Genomic DNA, 20,301 nt, shown 5'->3' with positions numbered 1-20,301 from the left:
GGCAAGCGTCATTGTGTTTTCGCGCCAGTTGTTTTGATGTCATTCGTACAACTCTTGGTGATGACGTCTGGCCAATTGTGTCGAAGTAATTTTGGTCATGTGACTTGGTGTGTCTTTTTGGTGTCTTCACGATTAAGACAATCAAAATACTGATATCCGATTGGTTGAATTGGAGAAAACTAAGGAAATGCCTTCTAAAATATGTCCATTTGGTGTCGTTTAAACATTTTGTCGATAGAGAAAGAGAGGAAATTCACTGTTGTCACCAATGATGTAGTAAGAGATCTTCTATATACACGTTTTCATAGACAGTACAGTATGTAGCATAGCCTTTTACATTTGATGTACAGTTAGCATTTCTAGGATTAGGAAATACACAAAAGGGGAGATAACTCTCGTCAGACAGATGTGTATTGCAACAGGATTTTCAACTTATCTGCCCCTGTCTTGGATACATTCACTGATGAAGGAAGGCTACAATTTGTGTCCATTAAAGATTGAAGATTATTATTATTATGAAAGAGTCTGAAAGTGTCTGGTACTGAAAGGCAGGCAACTGGTGTCAATTATTCAAATATCAATGACCTGAACAAAAGTATAAGATAATATGAGAATTAAAGTTAAAGTTTATTTTGTTTAATGACACCACTAGAGCACATTGATTTATTAGTCATCAAGTATTGGGTGTCAAATATAAAAATAAAGTTGCCACAATCAAAAGGTGCCTCTATAATTTTTTGAGAATTGTGTCCAGGCTATTCTGGTGAATAGTAGTGGATGACATTTTGCAGCTGTATAGATGGTGCATCAAAGTTTGATGAGGGAAACACAACATACAAACCTACTGTAGAGTACTGTGTTGTTCAATGACACCCCAGCATGAACAATATACCAGCTATTGGGTGTCGAACACAAGAATCAAACTGCCAAACCATTCTGTTAAAAATATTAGTGGATGAGATTTTTCTGCTTTATGGATGGTGCATCATTGTGGATGAGGAAAACTCAACATACAAATCTACTGCAGAGTACCGTGGTGTTGTTTATTGACACTCCTGAATAGAAAATATATTGGCTATTGGATAATCAAACAATAGATCAAACTTCTAGATTATGGTAGCCCCACTCTCATGGCTAGTGATATTCAATGCTGGGCTAGTAAATAATTACTATCGTCATGCCCGATGGCTAGTGAAAAAAGAGAAAAGATATCAAATGTTGCAGTTAAGACTATTTTGTAAATATGAATATGCTGACCCAACCTCAACCCCCAATGTTAGTTTTTTAAAGCTCTATCTCCCTCTTTAGGTGACATATCTGATAATTTATTAAAATTATATTAACTTAAAGTAAAGTAGGGATAGTGAATTTTAAATCGCGGCTAGTAAAAAAAAATTGAAATCACTGATCCCATGGCTAGTGGATTTTACAAAAATCTAGAAGCTCTGGCTATATAGATGGTACATCAAATATTTGGTAGGAAAAAACATGACATGCTACTATGGAGTACTGCATTGTTTAACAACACCCCTGCATGAAAAATATATTGGCTGTTGGGTGTCAAACAAAAGAATTAAGCTACCAACCAATTCTAAGACTTTTAAAATATTAGTGAATGGTATTTGCAATTTCATAGATGGTGCATCAAAATTCAAGGAGAAAAACACAACATACAAACCTACAACTGAGTAACGAGTTGTTTATCAGTACCCAGGCGTAATAAATATACCAGCTACTGAATATCGATGTATCGAACACAAGAATCTATGCTGTTAAAATATTAGTGGATGAGATTTGTTTTGTTTTTTAAATATTTATTACCCCAGATCGCAATAGCTGTGTCAGGGTTGGGGCCTTGATTCACTGCTGTATATATACATCTTACAAAATAACATGACACATTAAAGCAACAGTTTATATACATGTGGACAGAGTGTTTTTCTGATCAGGGATTTAAAAAAAAAAAAAAAAAGCGAAAGTAGGAGAAAAAGATAGAGCAACATAATAATGCTGCAGAAGAGAAGAAAAATCACCGTTATTGTTAATGAGTATTGTCCATGAGTGCCTTTTTTTCCTTGTCTCAAAACAGGTAATTCAGTAAAACAATAATTATGTGAACATTTATGCTAAAGTATACTGTGTGCAAGCCTTTTAATTATCGAAAAGATTAAACTATGGAGCCCATACTTTGTTAAATGTTCATGTGGATGAGATTTTGCAACTTTATAGATGGTGCATCAACAATCTGGGGAGGAAAAAACCACAACATACAAACCTACTGCGGAGTACTGTGGCGTTGTGGGGTCACCGACGAGGGAGTATCGAACCTGAGAGAGATGAATCGCCCAGTTCTGTAGCCAGTACGCACTGTCTACGTAGGAGTCGGGGTCGGTGTAGTCAGCGGGGTCACAGTACAGAATCACTCCCAGAATCCCACGCTCTTCAGCATGACGAACCTATACATGTCATAAAATAAACAGAGTCAGATTCGTATAAAGCTATATATATATATGTATTTATGCTAGTATAAGATATATTTCATAAACCTGCAAAAGTAAACTAATCATGATAAAAAAAAGAAGAAAAAAGACATGTTTTATTTAACGACGCACTCAACACATTTTATTTATGGTTATATGGCATCAGACATATGGTTAAGGACCACACAGATATTGAGAGAGGAAATCCGCTGTCGCCACTTCATGGGCTACTCTTTTCGATTAGCAGCAAGGGATCTTTCATATGCACCATCCCACAGACAGGGTAGTACATACCACTGCCTTTGATATACCAGTCGTGGTGCACTGGCTGGAACGAGATTATGCTCATATAAGTTATATTTCATATCCTGCAAAAGTAAACTAATCATGATATGATAATGTGAGTAAGTTTAACATACATGTTAAAATGATGGAAGTTACATAAAGAAGAAAACAATATAATTTGCAACATATGGCCTCAGATTACAGTTATCTTCCCATTTGGTTGTCCAAAATCCGTAAGTTTCACCGCGCAAGTAGTCTGCTGTTTGACTGTGATTATTTCATTGCAGACAGCTATGAAGTGGCAACTGTTTGACTGAAGTGACAGGGGATAGCATGTAGTTTGTAAACATGTGTAACTTGTTGACATTGAAGACTTGTTTGTGGTAATTCCGGCCCATGCAAAAGTAGTGCTTTTTGTGTAAAATGGGTGTACTCCGGCCTGGTTTAGAGGGTGTGTCTGTTTAAACCAATATGCTGGGAGAAAGAGCTGGACAACAGGGGTTGTCCTTTTCAGGGTATGTGTCCCCCATGCAGGCAAAGGTACATACAAAACTTCATGGGCCTGCTGATATTAATAAAAATGTTATAGCCACTAAGGCTATAAAGAAACATATAGCAAAATTAATTGTGGTCTGAGGCCTGATATAGTTCACACATTACACCGGTTAAATGCTTGATTCTGATGAAAGTATTATAACCAGAGAGGTGAAATTACACAGACTGATTGTGCATACCACAAGGAATATGAAAACTAATTTATTTATTTTCTAAATATTTTATTAAATTAAAAAAAAAAAAATTGAATTTATTAAAAATTAAAATTAAAATTTTCAACTTTTAAATTTCTGTATCCTCCAAAATAGCATAAAATGACCTCTGATGTTACTACAGGTTGTTGCAATATTTTTTACCAGTTTTGAGCTAATAATGTGGTAAAAATTAGCAAAACTTGGATTTTGTTAGTCAATATTGAGATTTTAATTTTTTTTACATATTGAATTTTAATGAGTTTCTCAATTATTGCAATTGGACAGAAGATCTAAATATAATGAATATATCACTACTAAATGTAATTAAACACTTTAAATAAATAGTATACAGTTTTTAACAAGATTAAGTACTCTAATAATACATTTCACCTACATTTATGTAAAATTACACACTTCAATCATTTTTCAAAAATGGTCTTTTATCCTTAGAAAATCTAATAGGCTAATATTCTATGCTGTCTGAATGTATTTATTGTGTTCAGTAATCAGATGCTGGTATACTTGTCAAGTTTATTGCAGAAAATGTGCCAAAAAGGTTAACATTTGGCTTGTAATACAGATGGCAGAATAATCCATAATGCATATTCAGTGGTCATTACTACAAACATCCTTCCAATCAAGAAATACTACACTGAGGTATCCCAGACACTGGCACATGACTACACTTGTTAACAGTTATCACTGAAAACTGAAAAATATGGTGCAAGTACCTCTTGGTAGGATTTATATCAGCATTTTGTGACAAAATCTTCATTTTCAAAGTTGTCGTCAACAAAAAAAATATTAAGGTGTATACCTAAGTAATATCTGTAGGGCATATTCATATTAATATGCATTTATATGGACTGTTTTGCCTTTTACAAAGTGGCTACATGTCTAATACAGTAAATGAAGTAGATTAAGTAAATACAGCAGGTCAAAATTGAATATGAGGCCTATCATGTCTAATTTTCCCTGAAATTAGTGTGTAAACATTTGTTGTAAATGGCCCCAATTTTGTGACTTTCACCATCCCTCTGACACATTTCTAATAATGTATCATGAATTCAGTCACCATATCTTTACTAAGCCTCCACTTATCATATCTAAAATGCAAAATTTTACAGTTTTAGATTTTTTTGTTTTTCAAAAATTTTAATTTAAGTTTAATATTTCATTAAAAATGAAGTAAAATCTAATGATTGATTTTTTTTCCTTTAAATATTTCAAAATCTTTCCAAGACAACACTGTGCAGATAGAACATATGTAGAAGAAAAAATAGCTGCTCATTGTATGAAGAAATTCCAAAATTTGATAAAGTTATTACATTTTGAAGTTGGTGTCCCTCAAGTTTCCATTGCTAAAATTGGCCATGGCAAAGGCACTGTGGTAGGTGTTTTAACACAGCCTCTGTATACTCTCAGTTTAAAGATGACATACCGATACTTACCGAGCATTGCTTTAATATGTATATCATTGGAATGCATTAATGTGGGCCAGTTTTTAGGGGGAAAAATGGACTGATAGGCCTCAGATTACAGTTATCTTCCCATTTGGTTGTCCAAAATCCGGAAGTTTCACCGCGCAAGTAGTCTGCTGTTTGACTGTGATTATTTCATGGCAGACAGCTATGAAGTGGCAACTGTTTGACTGAAGTGACAGGGGATAGCATGTAGTTTGTAAACATGTGTAACTTGCTGACATTGAAGACTTGTTTGTGGTAATTCCGGCCCATGCAAAAGTAGTGCTTTTTGTGTAAAATGGGTGTACTCCGGCCTGGTTTAGAGGGTGTGTCTGTTTAAACCAATATGCTGGGAGAAAGAGCTGGACAACAGGGGTTGTCCTTTTCAGGGTATGTGTCCCCCATGCAGGCAAAGGTACATACAAAACTTCACGGGCCTGCTGATATTAATAAAAATGTTATAGCCACTAAGGCTATATAGAAACATATAGCAAAATTAATTGTGGTCTGAGGCCTGATATTGCAGACTGAAAACTATAAATAATGTATGTAATCTGTTATGAGAGTTAAATACAGAAAAAATATTATCTGTAATGGGTTCCAATTACTACTACATTTATAGCCTATCTGCTATACAAGTTAAATAGAGAAGACAAAAATACCCAAACTGAATTAATGTCTCTATAGAGATAATGAATTAAGTTAAATGCAGAGAAGGAATAACATCCAAACTAAGTGCATCTAAAGATAATGAAAGAAATTAAAATAGAAAAGAAAAATATCTACATGTAAGCTGAATGCATTTCATTGGCAGATAAAGAGGGATACCATTTTTAATGACTTTTGGGGTTTTAAATTCATTCATCATCCAAAGAAAGAAAGAAGTGTTTTATTTAACGACGCACTCAACACATTTTATTTATGGTTATATGGCGTCAGACATATGGTTAAGGACCATACAGATTTTTTTTTTTAGAGGAAACCCGCTGTCGCCACATAGGCTACTCTTTTACGACAGGCAGCAAGGGATCTTTTATTTGCGCTTCCCACAGGCAGGATAGCACAAACCATGGCCTTTGTTGAACCAGTTATGGATCACTGGTCGATGCAAGTGGTTTACACCTACCCATTGAGCCTTGCGGAGCACTCACTCAGGGTTTGGAGTCGATATCTGGATTAAAAATCCCATGCCTCGACTGGGATCCGAACCCAGTACCTACCAGCCTGTAGACCGATGGCCTAACCACGACGCCACCGAGGCCGGTTCATCATCCAAAGTGTCACTAAATTGCCCTGAAAACGTCTTAGCATCTTTATTTTAAATTTTTCTAAGAACATGCCCCCCAACCTCTTTACAGATCTCACTCACTTTGGCTTTAACAAATGCAAATTGCCCTCTTTAGAATTTTGTACCCTCCACCCCCCCCCCCCCCCCCCTTTAAAAATACAGAAGAAAAAACATCAACCCAATTAGAGGCAAGTAGAGAAGAAACATTTTCTAACTACAATCCTTCCCACAGGGAATGCCTTTTTTTATACTATGGGATTTACTACAAGTTATTTATTTCTGAGCCATGTTTTCTAAATTGCACACAAAAATAGGCAGGGTTTTTTTGGTTATTTTTTAAAAACACTTTTACTCTTCCAAACTGATTTTTTTTTTTTTTTTTTTTTTAAATTTGTAGGTTGGATGGATTATAAGTGTATCTAAGTTAAATGCAGAAAGAAACATATCCAGTCTCAGTGTAACTAGATATCATTAAAAAAAAATACATACAGAAGACTTAAGAAGAAAAAAAAATCAAACTAAATGCATCTATAGATAATAAACAAAGTTAAAGTCAGAATGAAAAATGGAGGAATTTAAATACAGAAGACACATTCTTACCTTATTGGCTGCATGAATTCTGCCGTAACGAATAAGGGCGATCGTACCATTCAAAGCAACTCCAAGCTTTTCTAACTTGTCAAAATCTTCCTGTCGCCCATAGTGACCATATACAAGGTCTGCCTGCAAAACACTTTCAGCTCTTTAACTGTGTTGCAAATTTGTACTCGTGGAATTTTACGCAATGAAAGTCCTGTCATTCAAAACTTTCTATTCTATATACATGTTCATGTAGTAAACCTACCAATTCAGCCACCTGTATTCAGTGGGCATCTTTTTTAAGTGGCCACTGAAGTTCCTCCCAAGTGATTTCCAGTGTTATGTGAGACCCGTATTAAGTGACTACCAATCTAACACTGGATCCCAAACTGCTAAGATACCCATATTAAGGGACCACAGTGAATTTTACTATCTATATAAGTCTTATTTTAAAGAAACTAAAGGTTCTTTTAATGATTAAAATTGCATATTACATACATTTTCAGTGTCTGTATATCCAATATTTTTCTGGTCGTCTTATATGTAGCTCAAAAATTAATTTATTTCCTAGTATACAAAATTACATATATATATATATTTCGTAGATATTCAAATTATTGAGACACAAAATTCACTTTGGGGCTACTACAAACAGTAAGATGACTAGAAACACTGAATCTAGAGAGACTGATATTCTAAACAATTTTTTTATATTTTATCCTGCAACCACATTTCTAATGACAGATTATGATGACCGATTGAAGCAAAGTCATAAACGTATTTTACTAGCAGATTACGACTTCTGATGTCACTCATAACTACATTATAAAATTGTTCATTTGGTGGTAGTGGTGGTGATAATCAAAATACATCCCGAGAGATATGCACTGAACAATTTATATGACTTTTAGATTTTTAGATGGTGATGATGAAGACAAAATATCTGATGAGAACTTACAAGCACGTCCCCCGAGTGAGCATATGCGTTGAATGGCTGATATATGACCTGTGTGTTGCTGACGTTGTTGTGAGATTTAAAGATGATGGTCTTGTTTTCATTCATAATGGTCACCTGATTATCAGATTGGCTGCAAAACAACAAACAGGACAGTACATACCACAGACTTTGATACATCAGTTTTTTACATAAGATCACTAACAAGATGATGGTCTTGTTTTTGTTCACAATGGTCACCTGGTTATCAGACTGGTTGCAAACAAGACAGGAAAGTACATACCACAGATACATCAGTTTTGTACTTATAATACAGATCACTAACAACTGCTTATAATTGAAAAACTTAAGTTTGTTTTGTTTAATGATACCACTACAGAGCACATTGATTAATTAATCATCGGCTATTGGATGTCAAACATTTGGTAATTCTGACATGTAGTCATCAGAGGAAACCTGCAGCAAGGGATCTTTTATATGCACTTTCTCACAGACAGGAAAGCACATATTATGGCCTTTGACCAGTTGTGGTGCACTGGTTGGAATAAAAAAACAAAACAATAGTTGAATGGATCCACCGAGGTGGTTTGATCTTGCAACGCAAGCACCTCAGGCGAGCACTAAACCAACTGTGCTAAATCCCACCCCTCTTGGAAAGGAAACCCACTTCAGTTTTCCATTAGCAGCAACGGATCTTTCTCAGACAGAAAGTTATATTCGCATTTCATTTGGAGTTCTGTATACTTGTATAAAAGATCACTGCCAGTAATATCATGCACTAACAAATATATAAGAAATGTCTACAGATAAAATAGATAAGAAACTTACAATATGTATGATGGGTAAGAAAGTTGCACGCTGTACTGTTTAATTTTCACCGAGTCGAATTTGTAATATTTCCAGAACTTCTTCACGTATTCGATCTTTCCGATGATATTGCCCATCCCGGACAGCATTACTTCACTAGTGATTACCCTAAAATCAAAATAGATTGTTTTAATAACTTTATACATCAAGATACTGAAATTAAAACATCTTAACATTAACACACAGTGATTGTTTCAATAACTTTATACATCAAGATACTGAAATTAAAACATCTTAACATTAAAACACAGTGATTGTTTCAATAACTTTATACATCAAGATACTGAAATTAAAACATCTTAACATTAAAACACAGTGATTGTTTTAATAACTTTATATATCGATCAAGATACTGAAATTAAAAAATCTTAACATTAAAACACAGTGATTGTTTTAATAACTTTATATATCGATCAAGATACTGAAATTAAAAAATCTTAACATTAAAACACAGTGATTGTTTTATACATGAAAAAAAACTACAAGTAAAATAAAATAAATAAAGCAATACATGTCACCTACACATTTTCTTATCTCCTAAATTCAAGGGACATTACTCTGTGAAAAAATTGGTAAATTGTCATGAAAGTTGAAACTGATCTGTAACAGTACATAATAAAGCTATATACAAAATTTCAGATCAATATCTTTAGGCATTGCCAAAGTAAAAAGTCTGGAATTTCTTTTTTTCATATCTCCTAAGCTGAAATTTTGTATATAGCTTTACTACAGTATATAGAGTTAGAGATCAAGTTTGGCTTCCATAGGATTTGGTTCAGGGGTCATAACTGTCCAAAATGGAACTGATCCATTTTGACAAGAGTTATGACCTTTAAAATATGTGGGTTCCGGTAAGGGACATGTCTTTCAGCAGCACATTCAGAATGCTTGATCTCATTGTGGGCGGGACGTAACCAGTGGTACAGCGCCCGCTCGATGCATGGTCGCTGTGGGATCGATCCTCGTCGGTGGGCCCATTGGGCTATTTCTCGTTCCAGCCAGTGCACCACGATTGGTATATCAACGGCCATGGTATGTACTACCCTGTCTGTGGGATGGTGCATATAAAAGATCCTTTGTTGCTAATCGAAAAGAGTAGCCCATGAAGTGGCGACAGCGGGTTTCCTCTCTCAAAATCTGTGTGGTCCTTAATCATATGTCTGATGCCATATAACCGTAAATAAAATGTGTTGAGTTAAATAAAACATTTCCTTCCTTCCTTCCGTCACTTTAAACAACCATTTTGTTTACTAAATGAATGGACTGTATGGTAGCCGATGTGCGGTAGCTGATGTATACTAACTTCATGTTGTCAGCGTAGTTGTCGACGTGTAACACTCGAGCCCGTAGCTGTTCACTGACTTTGATATCGTAATCCTGAAAAAAAAAAAAAAAAAAAATTTGTTTGGCAAACTCATGAAAGCTTGCATGTCTGAATTGTGAAAACATACATCAATCCAGATACATGTAGCTGCTATCTAGACAGCTTTTTAAAAAACATATCAGTAGGAAGCAATAATCCAGCACCAGATTCTTTTAAATATTTCGAAACTCTACATATTAAAGTTATACACAAAATTTCAGCCGAAAATCTTAAGCATTGGGAAAAAAGTCCTAAAAACCATTTGTGGGGCAAAACCTGTAATCCTTTCCCAGGGGCAGGACGTAGCCCAGTGGTAAGGCACTCGCTCAATGCGCAGTCGGTCTGGGTTCGATCCCCGTCGGTGAGCCCATTGGAATATTTCTCATTCCAGCCAGTGCACCACGACTGGCATATCAAAGGCTGTGGTATGTACTACCCTGTCTGTGGGATGGTGCATAAAAAAGATCCCTTGCGACAGCAGGTTTCCTCTCTCAATACCTGTGTGGTCCATAACTATGTATGTCTGACGCCATATAACCATAAATAAAATGTGTTGAGTGTGTAATTAAATAAAACATTTCCTTCCTTCTTCACCCATTAGACTGGTAGACAACCTTGACATTAAACAAATTTGGCCATGGCAAAGAAATATGCCACAGAAAAATTGTCAGTATTCCAAAAATAGTCAGTATTCCAAAAATAGTCAGTATTCCAAAAATAAATAATTAACTAATAAAAGTGACAAAGCAGGCCTCTGAGAATTAAAAATCTGTGCGACTCATTTATCGATTACGCAGAAATAAATCCAGGTAACCCATTTCCTTTTTGGGTAACCCGTTACATATCCAAGTAAATGGTGCTCCAAATTTCATTTAGAGCATATTACATAATTACAAAATGTTCCTAAGAAGCTTAAAACTGTTTCAAACAATTAAGTTACTTTGTATTTGTTTACAAATTTCTAACTTGTTTTGGTATCACATTTTAGCCTATAACGTACCCATGATATCCATGTCATAAACCCAAGTGATAATTTAGTGTATTAAGCCTGTTAATAATGGTATGCAAATTTTAAGGTATATGCAAATTTGCGCAAGGCCTCTAGGTAATAATGTGTTGCTGTGAACAGATCATTTATTTACAAGCCAACAAGCCAACAAGACCTGTATACCTGAGTGTAATGCTTTCATAAGATTTAGTTAAAATGCGTGATGTCAAAGGTATATTGTCACAGACCACTGACCTATTAAATGGCCAAACAAAGCATTACCTGGAGAAAAAAATATTGATTTGTCCCTAAAAGTACTTTATTCAACCATCTATGTTACCACCATATTCCACTTATTAATGATATTTCATAAAAATAATTGAATTATGGCAATTGTCCATAATTCAAAACCTAATATTACAAAGAGAGTTGACATGGATTGCACTCCATCGTGGTTCAGTTACGGTGTTGCGATAGCTAGATTTGGTTTTCAAACATTAATGTAATTTTCATTTATTATCCATTTTTAGAGAAATAAGGTACTTAAATCTGTGACAGTATGCTTTCAATGTAATTTATGCTAATTGTGATGATGTCTTATTACCGATGGAAGTGACTTTAGTACTGAAAATCAAATTACAATGTTATTTCAGAAGTGTTATAGGAGAAATAGAATTCGCTACTCGTGTTTTTTAATATGTAACATAACAACCTCGTCTAGTTGATCGATATTTGTCTCGGCAGCGCCTTGACAAATACCCATTAACGTAGACTCAGTTGATATTTTCCATATTAAAAAATACTCGAGACAAATTCTCTATTTATTCTGTAACAGGGCTTGAAATAGTGTCCTGCGAAAACCAAACAGCAGTCCATTTTTAAAACCTAGCAGATCAAACAGAAATTCACCCACTACAAACCACCAAAAAAATTGCCCAATGGGCCCACTGACGGGGATCAATCCCAAACCGACCGCGCATCAAGCGAATGCTTTACCACTGAGCTACATACCACCCCTTTTTCTAGCATGGCTTTCTGGCACCTTTTTTACTGGCTGACTGAACTACAAAACAGTGTATGTGGTCCAAATATTGTTTTTTCTTTTCAGTGATGGCAGGGATCAAATTGTACGATAGCACTGATGGCATTTGCCATAGCTGCAACATGAACTGATGTACGTCAGAGGCTTTACCAATTACAGCTATCTGATGCTGGATAAAAATTATTGCCACCAGTTAAAAGGATTATTATTTTTTTTTTCAAATGTTACTGATTTAAACTTGCTGTAAAGCCGGGCTGAAAAAAATATTGTTGTTGGTGAACATTTTGCCTATGGCAGAAACCTTTCAAGATTTCTGAAAGTAACAAATTAAGTTCTAGTTCTGTATGATCATGGATCCTGAACTTACAGCTTTTAACCACTAAAAGGGTGGGTGGGTAAGGGCATCATTTGCCCCTGGGGACAGGAAGTAGCCCTGTTTTAAAGTGCTCGTTTGATGTGCAATTGGTCTGGGATCGATCCCCGTCGGTGGCCCATTTGGCTATTTTTCATTCCAGCCAATGCAACCACGATTAGTGTATCAAAGGTTGTGGTATGTGCTATCCTGTCTGTGGGATGGTGCATATAAAAGATCCCTTGCTACTAATGGACAAATTTTGCAGGTTTCCTCTCTAAGACTATATGTCAAAATTACCAAACGTTTGACATCCAAAAGCCGATGATTAATAAATCAATGTGCTCTAGTGGTGTTGTTAAACAAAACAAAAGTTTCATTAGCCCCGTTGCTGGTTAATTCATTTTGAAATTGGACACCACATTTTACGTTCTTTGACAAATTCTGAACAGCACTTCTCTTACTATCATCTGTCGAAAACTTACAAAAATATACTGATGGAAAGAAATACGGGAACACATCAAATTGTAGACCAAATTTAATTCACAACTAGCATAATAATGTCTGTATTTCATACAGGGTTCATAACACTTTATCACTAACCAAATTCCATGACTTTCCATGACTGTTTCAAGGCATTTTCCATGACCTTTTCACGGATATTTTTTACAATCCTCACTTAAATGTATGGGTATTATTTTTTAAAGAGAATAACTAACTGTATTAAGCATATATGTAATACTTACCATATGTGTATAACTTTTTGTAATTGCCTGTTAACATTCTCCAAGTACAACAACTGATTGGCCTTTTGTTCTAACAGTGTTTAGTGTACCATGGAGCAAACAGGTATGGGTATTATCGACGCCCAGTGTTTAGAGAGGGATTAGCAATTTTTTTTATTGCATTACTTTTAAATTTTAAGTAGCAAAAAAAAAAAAGGATTTAGATAGATTTTCATTTTCCATGACTTTCCATGACCAACATCAAAATTCCATGACTTTCCAGGATTTCCATAACTCATACGAACCCTGTTCATACCAAGTTGTAATGTGGGATTGGATGTCTGTAGTGTTGAACGTGCTGCCTATATGTTCCCAGTCAACTTCTGACAATATCAATTGATTTTTGATGCAGTCATTATTTCTTCTTGTTATCTGTGTGATCCTTTATTTCTTTCCATCAGTATATACATGTATAATGATAAAAATCTGGCCAAAAAGATGTATTAGATTTAACAGACCCATAGAAACCGGTGGTTTGAAGGGGAGTGGGGGTCGGGGTGGATGGACTGTGCCTTCAACTAGAAGATGAAAATGTACAGGGTTTTTTCCTACTCTCTCTCTATATATATATACTGATGGAAAGAAATAAGGGAACACTTGGAATTGTAGACCAAATTGAATTCACAACTAGCTTAGTAATGTCTGTATTTCACACCAAGTTGTAATGTGGGATTGAATGTCTGTAGTTTTGAATGAGCTGCCTATATGTTCCCAGTCAACTTCTGACAATATGAATTGATTTTTGATGCAGTCATTATTTCTTGTTGCTATCTGTGTGATCCTTTATTTATTTCCATAAGTATATATCCAGTAACATCCAAGATTATCGGGTACATAATTTTACCCTACATACCCTCTGGCAGAAACCCTGCGGACACCTGCCCCCATAACTTATATATTACTAACAAGCAATATCTTCACAACCAGAAAGAAATCAAACATCTGACAAATCTGATTTTCTAATTATTTCCCTTTAATCCATTTACTTACAACCAACATTGAATTACGAGCCAAATTTAAGAAACCACAATTCTACTGAACAAACACGACTCGAAAATCTAGCAACTGTTTCGGTGGCTAACCCGACTGATTCCATTGTCCTCAGCAACAGGGGGGAGGGGGGGGACAAGAACTCTATTAAACGTTACCCATTCGTCACACGCAGATCAATAACGGGGAAAACATGATATTGGCCGTCTAGCGGTTTAAACCCTCCAGCTTTATGATTAATTTCTTCAGTTCTCCGTGTATATATACGCTCTGCCAGACAGAAGCAAACAGTGGCCTTTTGACGAGTGTGTGTAATCATATGACAGAACGGCCGACGGAATGACAAATTTTCACGATCAAGCCTCTTAGCGTTTTTCGGCCCATGTACATGTATACTCTATGGGCATGATCAACAGTTGAGCAAACTTATCCGTCTGCTAATTATCTGGGTATGAGCAGACGATGAGGAAATGTGTCGTGAATACAGAAGTAGCTTTCTGGCAGTGATATGAGTAGTGATGAAAGTGATATTACAAAAAAAAAGAAAAAAATAATAATCTGGAAATTTTAATATTGGTGGTTGGGTACTGAAATTGGCTGAAGGTCAGGTCATAGGTTTTAATTCAGACATTCAGAACAAAAAAGTAAAGTTTGTTTTATTTAACGACGCCACTAGAGCACATTGATTTTTTTATCTTATCATCGGCTATTGGACGTCAAACATATGGTCATTCTGACACTGTTTGTTAGAGGAAACCCGCTGTTGCCACATAGGCTACTCTTTTACAGCAGGCAGCAAGGGATTTTTTATTTGTGCTTCCCACAGGCAGGATAGCACAAACCATGGCCTTTGTTGAACCAGTTATGGATCACTGGTCGGTGCAAGTGGTTTACACCTACCCATTGAGCCTTGCGGAGCACTCACTCAGGGTTTGGAGTAAGTATCTGGATTAAAAATCCTATGGCTCGACTGGGATCCGAACCCAGTACCTACCAGCCTGTTGACCGATGGCCTAACCACGACGCCACCGAGGCTGGTTCATTCAGAACAAGCTGTCCACTTTTATTTTTGGTAATTTTGTGGTTCATCAAAATTGATAATGGTTAATTTGACGTAGCTGTTAGAGAGGTAGCTCCTTGCTGGAACCTTGCCTCAATGGGAGCTGGTCATTGGACTCCCATAGGTGACTGGCTAAAGGACTGGTTTAAATAATATTTATTTGCACTTTTGGGATCGGCCAACAGGCATATATTAGCCTCTCCTTACAAATATGGGGCAAGGCATAGTCCAGTAGTATGGTTAGGGATCGATCCTCGTCAATGGGCCCACTGGGCTATTTCTCGTTCCAGCCAGGGCACCACGACTGGTATATCAAAGGCTGTGGTATGTACTATCCTGTCTGTGCATATAAAAGATCCCTTGCTGCTAATCGAAAATAGTAGCCCTTGAAGTGGAAACAGTGGGTTTCCTCTCTCAATATCTGTGTAGTCCTTAACCATTTGTTTGACGCCATATAACCGTATATCAAATGTTTTGAGTGCGTCATTAAATAAAACATTTCCTTCCCTAAAAATGCAAATGTTTCATATTCGGCCAAAATGACAAAAATAATAAACCGTTATTTATATACCAAGGGTTAGGGCTGCATAATGGTCTAAAATGGTGACCCCCATTTAGAATGTATGGTGAGGATCAGTCAAAATCATATTATTAATTTTTAACGGACAATATGGGAAAATTTTAACAACCTGAAAAATCTGGAAACAATGGACAAACAATTAAAAATGTGGAATTCTGGATACATTTTATAACTTTCCTCTCTGTACGAATCTATTCAATTATGATCTATCCTGGTTTTACTGATAGCTGCAGCATGCTTGAACTTTAATTGCATATATAGACATAAAATGAAAATGAAAACAGTATAAGCGTTACCAACAACATAAAGAAAAGTTAAAGTTTGTTTTGTTTAATGATACCACTAGAGCATATTGCTTTATTAATCATCGGTTATTGGACGTCAAACATATGGTCATTTTGACAGTCAAAGAGAGGAAACCCACTACATTTTTGTCCATTAGTAGTAAGGGATTGTTTATATGCACCATTCCAATGACAGGATAGCACATACCATGGGCTTTGATATGCCAGTTGTGGTGCACTGGCTGGAACGAGAAATATCCCAATAGGCCCATGGACCACGCATCAAGCAAGCACTTTACCACTGGGTTAAATCCCACCCCCACATAAAGAAACAACCCAGCAATAACATTTTTAAAATCTTCAGGTCCGATCAAGGAACTATTTTGCAGTGGAAACTAACAGGAAAAGGGCATTTAAATTGGGTCAACTCATCAAAAGGGCATCCTAATGGGGAAATAATAATTAAGAGGTAGAAAAATAAGAAAAATGGGCACTAGAATATTTTTAGGAGGGGAACTTACCAACTGAAAATAATAATAAAAAGGAAGAAAAATGGGCACTTGAATATTTTTAGAAGGGGAATTTATCAACTGAAAATAATAATAAAGAGTTAGAAAAAGGGGCACTTCAATATTTTAAGGGGGGATGGGTCCCCTAGTTTGCCCTTGTATCCACCTCTGATCTTACCTGCTAAAAAATATAATGAAAGACGTAGAAGAAGTGACACTTTAGAAGGGTACGGATCCCCCTCATCCCCCTCCACCCCACCCCACCCCCCGTACCCTCCTCTGATCGTACCTGCTGAACTCCCTCATGTTTGTTCAGCTTCGGCATGATTAACTTCTCGTGGATGTTGCGGCGGATGATGTATCCGAGGATGAGCCCGACGAAGAAGATGACAGTGACGAGTAGGATCCTGAGCACCTGGCCCTTGCGGCCGGCGAAACACTCGGTGCACGCCCCGGTGGGTGGCCGCGCGTGGTCCAGGTTCTTGTACTCGATGTCGATGTTGTCCGAGTCGGCCTCCCACCGAGACACCGGCTTCCCCGCGATGTAGCCACGAGTAGGCATGCTGGAATAATAATATACAGAGAGATATTAACATTTAACATATATGTATGTATGATAGGTACATGCATTTGTATATATGAAAGGGAGAGCAGGAGAGACAGAGACAGAGACAGAGACAGAGACAGAGACAGAGACAGAGACAGTCACATAGACAGATATATAGAGAGAGAGAGGCATGCTGGAATAATAATATATATACAAAATAAATTAGTACTGGTATGTACACTTAATAAGGGAGATTGGGGAAGAGAGAGAGAGAGAGAGAGAGAGAGAGAGAGAGAGAGAGAGAGAGAGAGAGAGAGAGAGAGAGAGAGAGAGAGAGAGAAAGAGACAGAGACAGAGAGAGACAGAAAGACAAGAGACAGAAAGACGAGACAGAGGGGGGGGGGGGAGGGCAGAGAAAGAGAGATTATAGTCAAATAATAAATAAAATTTTAAGTCAGTTTTATTTTAACAACATCACTAGAGCACATTGATTAATTAATCGGGGGGGGGGGGGGGGCGAGTGCCACCTCCACTCTCTCATTTCTGACACCTAGATAATCCTTAAAGGCTTTAAGCTGATGGTCTATAACCACCCCACCATCAAGACCAGTGCATCAGTTTACTGATGAATATATTCAATGTATTTGCATTTCAACTTATTTCCGTGATTATATCCAATTAAAGTTCAAGCACGCTGTCCTGGGCACACACATCAGCTATCTGGTGAGTTAGTTGTTAATTGTTAGTGTATGGTGGCCTTACACCTACACTTTGAGTCGCTAAAACTCGCTCTGTGTGGGAGTCGGTACAGGGCTGCGAACCCTGTACCTACCAGCCTTATATGGACCAGCCTTATATGGCTGGTAACTCAACCACAACACCACTGAGGCCGGTGAATATATTCAAGGTGACCATGCGCTAATTAGGTTTCAGACTTTGATGGTTTAACCACAGCACCATTAGGACCAATACATCAGTTTACTGAAGACTGACAAGGTGCCCATTTACTGATAAAGTTTTAGACCCTAACCACTACACTATAATGGCCCTTGCATCACTTTACTGTAGATTGACAAAATATCTAAGGTTTCCATGTCCTAATTAGGTTTTAGCAATGGACAAAGCCATAGGTTGTGCCTAGGATGGATGCTTCTAAACCCTTTTGAGGAAAGGGGCACGTTAATAGTTTTATGGGGAACGGAAGGATATGTTGCCAATTCATTTAGAGATCCAGTTAGTTATTACTGGAGCTGTCAAGGAATTTTGCCAATAAGCTTGTTTGTTTGTTCCTACATATCTATCACAGTCAGTGAGGATTAGGTGATTATTACATCATTATGATTATGAAATTGATGGTTTTCGTACATACATGTATGTAAGTAGGGCAGATTCTATCTCAGGTCAAGTCCCTGGCTATCAAGCGACAGGACCCGGGATGGACATGCCTAAAACCTTAGTGGTATAGGGGCATGTTAAAAAAGTTTCAAGTCATGGTAGCTGAATCTACATCACTCTTATCAAAAATGAAAGTCTACATCACTCTCTTGTGAGAAATGAAAATCTATGTTTGTGATACCCAAATCTACATCCCTCTCCCAGCAGAAATGGAAGTCTGTTTGTGATACCCAAATCTATATCCCTCATCCAGCAGAAATGGAAGTCTGTTTGTGATACCCAAATCTACATCCCTCGCCCAGCAGAAATGAAAGTCTATGTTTGTGATACCCAAATCTACATCCCTCATCCAGCAGAAATGAAAGTCTATGTTTGTGATAGACAAATCTACATCCCTCGCCCAGCAGAAATGAAAGTCTATGTTTGTGATACCCAAATCTACATCCCTCGCCCAGCAGAAATGAAAGTCTATGTTTGTGATAGACAAATCTACATCCCTCGCCCAGCAGAAATGAAAGTCTATGTTTGTGATACCCAAATCTACATCCCTCGCCCAGCAGAAATGAAAGTCTATGTTTGTGATAGACAAATCTACATCCCTCTTCCAGCAAAAATGAAAGTCTGTGTGTGTGAGAGACAAATCTACAACAACGCTGACATCTTCTGGCTTTCAAACGAGTGTGGTCGTAATCAATAACTTGAAGCAAGTCGCACCAACATAACAATATTAGTCTGGTAACAAAACCCGCTCACTTCTATTGTCAATGACCAGCAATCCATGAAATGAAGAACAGAACAGCTCAAAGAGACTGTCTAGATAACGACTCAGTCAGAGAATTAACCAAGGGATGGTCCACAATTAATCACGGGAGAGGATGGGAAGGGGAGGAGGAGGAAACTGTAATTATTATTTTATGAGGGCCCAGTGGTAAAGCACTTGCTTGATGCGCAGTCGGTCTAGGATCGATCCCCGTCAGTGGGCCCATTGGGTATATTTCTCGCTCTGGCCAGTGCACCATGACTGGTATATCAAAAGCTGTGGTGTGTGCTATCCTGTCTGTAGGATATGGTGCATATAAAAGATCCCTTGCTACTGATGGAAAAATGTAGCGGGCGGGTTTCCTCTTTAAGACTATATGTCAAAATTACCAAATGTTTGACATCCAATAGCCGATGATTAATAAATCAATGTGGTAATTTTGATATATATAGTCTTAGAGAGGAAACCTTAGTAAATATAAAAGATCTCTCTCAGACAGGATAGCACATACCATGGCCTTTGATATACCAGAATGAGAAATAACCCAGTAGTCCCACCGATGGGGATCGATCCCAGACCGATTGCATATTATGCAAGCACTTTACCACTGGCCACATCCTGCTCTGTGATTTTATAAGACAACTACTGTTTAAAATTTATTTTAAAAAGATGTTTGTGGTTTTTTGATTAACGACACCACTGGAGCACATTGATTAATTAATCATCGGATATATATTGGATATCAAACATTTGGTAATTCTGACTCATAGTGATCAGAGGAAACCTGAGACATTTTTCCTAATGCAAAAAGGGATGTTTTATATGCATTTTTCCACAGACAGGAAAACATATACCATGACCTTTGTCCAGTTGTGGTGCACTGGTTGGAACGAGTCAAATTTATTAAAATATATTAAAGCACATAAAGTGCAGTGTGCAATTTAAAAAAATGTCAAACACATAACCACCTAGTAGGGACA

At 36.9% G+C, this 20,301-nt stretch overlaps 1 protein-coding gene across 2 annotated transcripts in view; it reads right to left on the bottom strand.

Moving 5' to 3' along the window:
- LOC121390370 (putative N-acetylated-alpha-linked acidic dipeptidase) overlaps positions 1–20,301 on the bottom strand; it is a 206,672-nt gene that overhangs the window by 18,936 nt on the left and 167,435 nt on the right. For both annotated transcript variants that reach the window (XM_041522167.1, XM_041522166.1), the window contains 6 exons: positions 16,909–17,182; positions 9,970–10,043; positions 8,628–8,774; positions 7,803–7,932; positions 6,866–6,988; positions 2,276–2,456 (listed from right to left, as the gene is read on the bottom strand). In XM_041522167.1, the coding sequence (XP_041378101.1) occupies positions 2,276–2,456; positions 6,866–6,988; positions 7,803–7,932; positions 8,628–8,774; positions 9,970–10,043; positions 16,909–17,181 (928 nt within the window). In that variant the 5' untranslated portion in view covers position 17,182. The remainder of the gene's footprint in view (positions 1–2,275; positions 2,457–6,865; positions 6,989–7,802; positions 7,933–8,627; positions 8,775–9,969; positions 10,044–16,908; positions 17,183–20,301) is intronic.

This window comes from Gigantopelta aegis, chromosome 15 (assembly GCF_016097555.1).
Source record: "Gigantopelta aegis isolate Gae_Host chromosome 15, Gae_host_genome, whole genome shotgun sequence".
Lineage (NCBI taxonomy): Eukaryota > Metazoa > Mollusca > Gastropoda > Neomphalida > Peltospiridae > Gigantopelta > Gigantopelta aegis.
The sequence above is the reverse complement of the archived record's forward strand: the minus strand, read 5'-3'. Positions and strand labels throughout refer to the sequence as shown.